The sequence below is a fragment of the Dipodomys ordii genome, unplaced genomic scaffold, assembly GCF_000151885.1.
Source record: "Dipodomys ordii isolate 6190 unplaced genomic scaffold, Dord_2.0 Scaffold13, whole genome shotgun sequence".
NCBI classification, from domain to species: domain Eukaryota; kingdom Metazoa; phylum Chordata; class Mammalia; order Rodentia; family Heteromyidae; genus Dipodomys; species Dipodomys ordii.
Genome location: NW_012267229.1, coordinates 10,346,568 through 10,355,054, shown reverse-complemented (window position 1 = coordinate 10,355,054; position 8,487 = coordinate 10,346,568). Strand labels below are relative to the sequence as shown.

The following is an 8,487-nucleotide window of genomic DNA, read 5'->3' as shown; positions in this document are numbered from 1 at the left end:
GCTTTTTTCTTTTTGCTTATGTGGTGCTGAGGAATCGAACCCAGGGCCTCAGGTATGCAAGGCAAGCGCTCTACCACTGAGCCACCTTCCCAGCCCCCTTTTCACACTTTAAAACATGCATCCAGTTACCTGGGGATGTCCGTAAAACATAAGCTGTGATTCAGCAGGTCAGAGACAAGGCCTGAGGCTGTGCATTTCTAACAAGCTTCTGGGTGATGCAGGGTGATGCCAGTGCTGCCAAGCCTGAGGTTACAGTTTCAGTAACAAAGCGGGTAAGGATTTGTCAGAGTCTACCTAGAGCCTGGTGCCTAGAACTTGACAAACACAAGCTTGAGTTCCTCCTGTCATACAAAACAAAATGAATGTCCTTCTTTGCCTGCTTCCAGCCACTGCCCTTGTATCTATTCCCAATTCTCAGTTCTTTCACCTCTCCCTCACACCTCACCTGGCTTACCTGCCTGTGTTTGCATTCCCATCCAAAGACCTCTTAAATGCATCTAGCTTCACTCACTTCTCTTATAGTGAGTGCTCTTTATGAAACTATAGGAGGCTTCTCAGTCCCTAGACCAGCTCACCTTCCTCTATTCAGTGGCTTCTCCTCTCTCCTCTCCTTCCCCTCTACATGTACACTGCCATTGGCCGTGACAATGACTCAAATGCACATCTCCAACTCAGATTTCTTCCTGACCTCCAGATCACATATCATCTGACTGCATGATATGTATGTTCTCTTAGTGTGTGTGTGTGTGTGTGTGTGTGTGAGTGAGTGTGCTTGCGCATGCATGTGTGTGCACACACAGGCACTGGGGCTTAAACTAGGACATAGGTGTTGTCCTTTAGCTTTTTCCTTCAAGGCTAGTACTCTACCACTTGAGCCACAACTCGACATCTGTCTTTTTGGTAGTTAATTGGAAATAAGACTACTAGACTTTTCTGCTTGGGCTGGTTTTGAACTTGGAGCTTCAGATCTCAGCCTCCTGAGTAACTAGTAGCCACCAGAGCCCAACTATGTTCTCTTAATTCTAAACTGCACCCCAGACTATGTGCTTTCCCATTACTAGTCTGTCCCTTTTCCAGTGTTCTCCAGCTCTATCCATCTCCCAGCAGAGCCAGACAATGTCACCATAACATCCTCTTCCTAATCCCCCATGACCAATCTAATTGGCTGTGTTGATTTTAGCTACTGCCTCCTAAATGTCTCCAGTTCTGTCTCAAGGTACACAGCAGCCACCATCCTGGAGCCTGGAAAGCCATAGCAGTCTATGTGGACTTCCGCTTCCATATTGCCTCCCAGCAGTCTATCCTCATACGCAGCCCAAGTTTGTGGTCATCCCCAAGTGCAAACTGGGTCAGGTGCCACCCCTGCTCTGCCACTTCAAATCCATCCAGATTTGCAGTTGCATTCTAAGGACATGGTTCAAGTGGTAGAGCACTTGCCTAGCAAATGTGAAGCTCAGAGTTCAAACCCTAGTACTGTTCTCCCCCCAAAACTTGCTCTTATACTTTATATAAAATCAAGTATAAAAAAGGGTCTACAAGGTCCTGCCTCTCTCCATCCCACACTGCTACCATATTCCCACACATTATTTGTCATCTCAAAATCACTTACATGATTATCTGGGTATGATTTTGTTTCCGCAATTAGAACACATTGAAGAAGATCTGATTCCTACAAAGCAAAGTCTTTTTTTTTTTTTTGTCGGTCGTGGGACTTGAACTCTGGGCCTGAATGTTGTCCTTCAGCTCTTCAGCTTAAGGCTAGTGCTGTACCACTTAGCTACAGTGCCACTTCTGGTTTTCTGGTGGTTTATTGGAGATAAGTTTCACGGACTTTCCTGCCTGGGCTGGCTTTGAACTGTGATCCTCGGATCTCAGCCTCCTGAGTAGCTAGGATTACAGGCGTGAGCCACCGGCGCCCGACTTAGCAAAGTCTTTTTTTTTGTTTTGTTTTGTTTTCTTTTCTTTTTTATTGTGAGAATACAGTACAAGAATACAGTACAGAGGAGTTACAATTACATGGGCAAGATAACGAGTACATTTCTTATCAAGCATTTTTGCCTCCTCTTTGTTTCCCCTTCCCATCTCTTCCCATTCTCCCCCCTCCCCCCTCCCCATCCTACCCCCTACCCCCCACCTAAGTTGTAAAGTTCATTTTTTGACATAACCACTGTACATCTCATTGTTGCAATGGGTCCACCTGTATCCCTAGTTAAACGATTTGTTTTTTGCCTTCCCTTCCACAAATTATACCAACATCAAATACAGTGAAAGCATGGGTTATACCGTGGGGGAGGGACATACAAAGCAACAAAGAAATCATCTTATAAATATGTTAGAAACAATTGCATGAAAGGAAAAAAAACAAAACAAAACATTTGAATACTTATCTTGGGGTTCATTGTAATTTTTTGAGCTAAGCCGGGTCAGTAGAACAAAGGTTTAAAAGGGAATGAAGGACTTGCTGGAAATTTGATTCGCTATGATAATGGGGTTGTGGTGGTGTTTTCCCCATAATCTTTGTCCGTTAAGAGAAATATACTGAGGAGTTGATAGGTGAAACATCATGATGTCCGGGTTAGCTTCAAAGACTCCAGACAAAAATAAACAAGTAGCATAAATAAACATACAGGGCAGAGGAACAATTCAACCTCATTCTGTTTGTGTGTTCCTGTTGACAGCTCCAGAGCCTGCAAGAATGCTGGCTGTCCCAGAGGTGGGCATGCAGGGGCTGTACATCGGTAAGACCCCCATCCCAGCTCAGTCCTGACCACACCTCCCTCACTGGGCTATAGATATTCACTGGCTGCTACCTACATAGACCTCTCCAGCAGAGGCTTCTGGAAGCTGTGAATGTGTTGTGTATGTGTATGTGCATGTGTGTGATGTGTTCATTTCAGGGAGAATTCTGTACATAAGTCTGTGTATGTAAACATGAATATGAGACTAGGGCAGACCTGCTCACAGAAACTCTATGCATATATGAGAATGGGGGGAGGGGACATTATGTGCATTGAATAGATTTGTTCCCAAGAACCTTCAGTGTTTATCTGTGTGTGTGTGTGTGTGTGTGCGCACCTGTATATGTAGGGAGGGTCTGTGTGCATATGATTGTATGCTTTTGCCTATATTTTGTACAGTTGTGTGCCCAGGACCTTGGGGGAAGCATCTGCAGGTGGGCATGTTTGCCCTGAGCCCTGTGCATTTGGCCTGGTCCCAGAGCAGGCTCTGGCTCTGCGGGGGTGGGAGGCAGGGCAGGCAGGAGGACACTCCTCAGGAAGTCCATTCACAAAGACCTGGAGGGCTGGCCCTTCCTTCCTGCCTCCCTTCCCAGGCTCTGGCCACAGCAATTTGGCCTCTCAAGCTGGAGCTGGTGGCAAGACCAAGTCTGTGCTAGAAGGGGAACCCTCAGAGTGTGACTCTCATGTCCCTGCCCCGCTGGCATCCAGACTACAGCCACTTCCTAGGATCTCTTTCACCCCCAACCCCTTATATATTTGCCTGGGTTAGCCCAAGGTCAACGCACATAGCCCTGTCTAGAGTCCCTTGGCCAGACTGTGGGTGAAGAAGCAGGATCCTCTGCCCTGTGCAGTGTACAGCCTGACAGATATGCTGATTTATCCAGAGGTCTTCATGCCTGTCTCAGGACAGCCCCAGAACCCCTTACCCCCATGATCCTTGGCAAAGATCATCTTGGGTGTCCAGCTAGTCAAGCCCTCCACTCTGGGAGCTATCTGATCCATTAAGCCAGGCCTTGAGCTGCCTCCTAATAGCTTCTGTGCCGTCTCTCACCGTGTGTGTGTGTGTGTGTGTGTGTGTGTGTGTGTGTGTGTAACCAGACTTCCTAGCATTACATATATCCCTAGGCTCAGGCTGGATTGGGGGAGGTGCCGCTCTCTCTCTCTCCTGTGGTCCCCAGGCAGCCAGCTGGGTCTGTCTGTGGCTCGTGAAGGGGAGGGAAAGGGGGAAGGGGGAGTTGCCTTAAGTCTTGATTAGAACCATGTGGCCCAACTTTAACAGAAAGGCACAGCCCCACCTCTGGGCTGGCTGCCCTACCTCCCAGCCATTATATGTCTGAAGCTCCCGCCTCTTCTGGCTCCTGTCCCCAGGAGCTCACTTGTCCCATCCCTCCCAACTCTGGGCTCAGTCTCCCCACACACAATGCCTGTCTGCTGTGTCTGAGAGGTTCTGGGGCCAGCACTGAGCCCCAATGATATGTAGGGGAGGTTCCCTCAAACTAATAAGACCTTAGGACCCTAGCCTCTGCCCCTGCCTCATACATCTTCTTGCAACCTGGGGAGGGGGCCCTTACCTCTGTCTAGCAAGGGCTGACAGAGCACCTCCCAGTGCCAGACCCAACTGCCCTGATTGTTCCAGGGTGACTTGCCCTCTCTCCTCCGCAGGTTCCAGCCCAGAAAGGTCCCCAGTGCCCAGCCCACCCGGCTCACCAAGGACCCAGGAAAGCTGTGGCATTGCCCCTCTCACACCCTCGCAGTCTCCAGTAAGCCTAGGGGACAGTGGCGGGCCTAGGTAGCATGAAGGAGGGTTGTGCCTGGCTAAACCATGGCAGGAAATAGCTGGAGGGGAGGAACGGGGGGGGGGGAGAGGGGGAAATGAGACTTTAGCTTTAGTCACATACTGACTGTGGCACTAGACTCGGATGTCACCTGAGGGCCACGGGGGCTGGTGGCAAGCAGACGTGGGTTTTCTAGGTGCTGAGAGAAGTGGGGCCAGGGTTACTCCCCACCTGCCAAGCACAGCCCCACCTTAAACCAACCCATATCTGGGGCAGAAGAGGTATGTGGCTAAAAGATTCTGGAGGCTGGAATTGGTAGCTCTTGCCTATAATCCTGCTACTCTGGAGGCTGAGATCTGAGGATTAAGGTTCAAAGCCAGGTGGGGCAGGAAAGATGGCGAGACTCTTTTCTCCAGTAGCCACCAATTGGTGCTGTGGCTCAAAGTGGTAGAGTGCTTGCCTTGAGTAAAAGAGCTCAGGACAGCACCCAGGCCCTGAGTTCAAGCCCCATGACCAAAAAAAAAAAAGTTTGGAAACTACTCTCTTGAAGTCTCCAGGACATGGCCTCCCCAGCCCCCCATACTCCTGGGTGACACCAAAATGCCCTGGAGGGTCTTGCCCTGGGGATCCAGCTTGGGGACCCCATTGTTCTCAGGGAGCCTGAGAAAAACCAGGGCCAGTCCACATGTGCCGAGGCCTCTCTCTGTGTGTGCTACAAAACCAGACAAGAGTCTGGTTTGTGTCACTGTAGCCACCCAAGAAAGAGGATGAAATATACATAGGTCCATATGCTATAAAGCTGCCCAGAGAAATGAAATTGCTCCCAGCTGGGCCTAGGCTGGTGGCAGGCTCTGAAGATGGTGTGAGATGGGGGTGGGCTTTGAAAAGCCAGGCACAAGGTGAGTAGAGAATTGGAAGCAGGAAAGCAGGCACTTGAGTGCAAATGTGCAAGTGACTACCAGAAGGGCCGTGGGCTTTCAGAGCAGCTGACATGTCCAGAACTCAGCCTGGAGCTTGGGAGCAGAGGGGAATCTAGGAAAGGAGCAGAGAGGGTGAGGTAGGGAGGAACTTTTCAGGACCACAGCCAGCCCTGGAGGTGTTCCCTGCTGGCAGTTGGCTGGTCCCTGCTTGGCTGCTTGCTAACTCTAGGTCTTGGACTTACAGAAGCCAGAGACTCGAGCCCCCCAGCAGGCCTCCTTCTCCGTGGTGGTGGCTATTGACTTCGGTACCACATCCAGTGGCTATGCCTTCAGCTTTGCCAGTGACCCTGAGGCTATCCACATGATGAGGTGAAGGCTGCTGGGCTGGGAGAAGGCGGGAAGTGGGGGGGATGGTTGTCCTCAAACTCGGACATAGCTTGGCCCTAGCCATATAGTCACTGTGTGAACCCCTTCCATCCCTAGACTGGGATTTCCCAGTGACAGAAGACTGGGAGGTGGGCTTCAGTGCTCAGTTGGAGCTCTCCTGCACTCTGCAGAAAATAAGAGGGGTGTGTGTGTGTGTGTGTGTGTGTGTGTGTGTCACAGGGCTTGCACTCTGGACCTGAGCACTGTCCCTGAGCTTTTTCAGCTCAAGGCTAGCACTCTAGCACTTTAAGTCACAGAACCAATTCTGGTTTTCTGGTGGTTAATTAGCAATAAGAGTCTCACGAACTTTTTTGCTGTGATGGCTTTCAATTGCCATCCTCAGATTTAGCCTCCTGAGTAGCAAGGATTACAGCCATGAACCACCAGCACCCTCTCAGATCTTATTGATTTTTAAATTTAAATTTTTATTTTTTTTAATTTATTTTTGCAGTGTTGGGGATCAAACTTAGGGCCTGGCAATATGTTAGATAGGTATTCTACTACTGAGCTACTACCCCAAGCTAGGGCTTTGATTTTAATTTCAAAATTGTGTCCTATTCCACTGGACACCCTCCTGTCATTGTTTATCCCTCTCTTGATAGTTTTTAGGATTTTTCTCTCTCATTCATCACAATTATGCATATTGCTGCAATGAGTGTCCTTTTAAAACTTGCCCTGGGATCTTAGGGGGTTACCTTTCTCGAGGCCGATTCTTAGTTCTCACACAGGTAAAATGAAAAATAAGGTGACAGAGGTTCAGAGGTGTACAAGTCACACATCTCTGGATATGGAAGACATGTTTCAAAAAATGCATTTTGGGGGCTGGGAAGGTAGCTCAATGGTAGAGCGCTTGCCTTGCATGCCTGAGGCCCTGGGTTCAATTCCTCAGCACCACATAAGCAAAAAGAAAAAAGCCGGAAATGGCGCTATGGCTCAAGTGGTAGAGCGTTAGCCTTGAACTGAAGAGCTGAGGGACAGTGCCCAGGCCCAGAGTTCAGGCCCCATGACTGGACCCAAAAAAAAATAAAAAGCATTTTGTATGTAATTGAGTTTTGTGTGAAAACATCTATATCGATTTTTAAATCAATTTTTCATTACTATAACACAATACTTCAGACAAGCTGCTTTATTAAGAAAAAAATCTCTGTGCCAGTGGCTCCTGCCCATAATCCTATCCACTTAGGAGGCTGAGATCTGAAGATCATGGTTGGAAGCCAGCCCAGGCGAGGAAGTCTGTAGCTTTTTGTTTTTTCTTTTTTGGTCTGTCATGGGGCTTGAACTCTGGGCCTGAGCACTGTCCCTCAGCTCTTCAGCTCAAGGCTAGCACTCTACCACGAGCCACAGCATTACTTCCAGTTTCCTGGTGGTTTATTGGAGTCTCACGGACTTTCCTGACTGGGCTAGCTTTGAACTGTGATCCTCAGATCTCACCTTCTGAGTAGCTAGGATTGCAGGTGTGAGCCACCAGCACCCAGCTCCAGTCTGTAACTCTTATCTTTAATTAAGCACCAAAAAGCCAGAAGTAGAGCTGTGGCTCCAGTGGCAGAGTACTAGTCTTGAGAAGGAAAAAAAAAAAAAGTTTAAGGACAGTGCCCAGGCCCTGAGTTAAGCCCTAGGACTCTTCCCCCAGCCAAACAAAGAGGATTACCTTAGTTCATGGTTTGGGAGGGACTACATTTAGTGATAGCCTTTTTGCTGGCAAAGTTCACAGGTGGTACAGGTCATAATATAGCCAGAAATAGGGAGTACATCTGTTGTACATATCTGTGTCTGCTGTCCTTCTCCCTCTCCCCCTCCCTTTCCCTCTCCCTCACCCTCTTCCTCCCCCTTCCACCTCTACCTCCCTCCCTCCTTCTCTTCCTCCCCCTCCCTCTCTCACCACTACTGGGTTTTGAATTCAAGACCTCATATTCACTCAGCTTGCTGGCATTTTACCACTTGAGCCATGCTTCATCCCTACTTTTTGTTGAATACTTTGGAGATGGAGTCTAGTGAACTTTTTTATTCAGGCTCAAACCACAATCCTCCAGATTTGAGCCTCTTGAGTAGTAGGCTTATAGGCCTGAACCACCAGTGACTGTCCTCTCCTTCTAATAAAGCTGCTAGATCATGGGAGCTCTACCCTAATGCCTGCAGAGAGCAGTTTATGATGTCATTCAGATTAGGGAGACTTGCTGAGATGCAGTCTCCTGGGACGTAGCTGCTAACATGGGTCAGACAGAAGTGAGCATGAGAGAATTTGAAGGAGAGCTAGATGCCCAGGGCTCATGCCTGTAATCCTAGCTACTCAAAAGACTAAGATCTGAGGATCTCGGCTCAAAGCCAGCCCAGGCAGACAAATCTGGAGAGACTCTTATCTCCAAACAACCAACAAAAAGCTGGAAGTGGTGGAGTGACAGCCTTTAATAGAAAAGTAAAGAAAGAAAGGAGAGGAGGGGGGGTGGGGCTGAGAAGGTGGCTTAGTGGTAGAGTGCTTGCCTTGCATGCATGAGGCCCTGGGTTCGATTCCTCAGCACCACATAAGCAGAAAAGGCCAGAGGTGATGCTGTGGCTCAAGGGGTAGAGTGCTAACCTTGAGCTGAAGAGCTGAGGGACAGCGCCCAGGCCCAGAGTTCAGGCCCATGACCG

At 48.9% G+C, this 8,487-nt stretch overlaps 1 protein-coding gene across 1 annotated transcript in view; it reads left to right on the top strand.

Annotated features, from left to right (window-relative positions):
- The first annotated feature begins 2,682 nt into the window (after positions 1-2,682).
- Positions 2,683-8,487, top strand: part of Hspa12b (heat shock 70kD protein 12B) — a 21,090-nt gene continuing 15,285 nt past the window's right edge. The window contains exons 1-3 of the mRNA XM_013010755.1: positions 2,683-2,738; positions 4,401-4,498; positions 5,678-5,802. Of these exons, the coding sequence (XP_012866209.1) occupies positions 2,696-2,738; positions 4,401-4,498; positions 5,678-5,802 (266 nt within the window). The 5' untranslated portion in view covers positions 2,683-2,695. The remainder of the gene's footprint in view (positions 2,739-4,400; positions 4,499-5,677; positions 5,803-8,487) is intronic.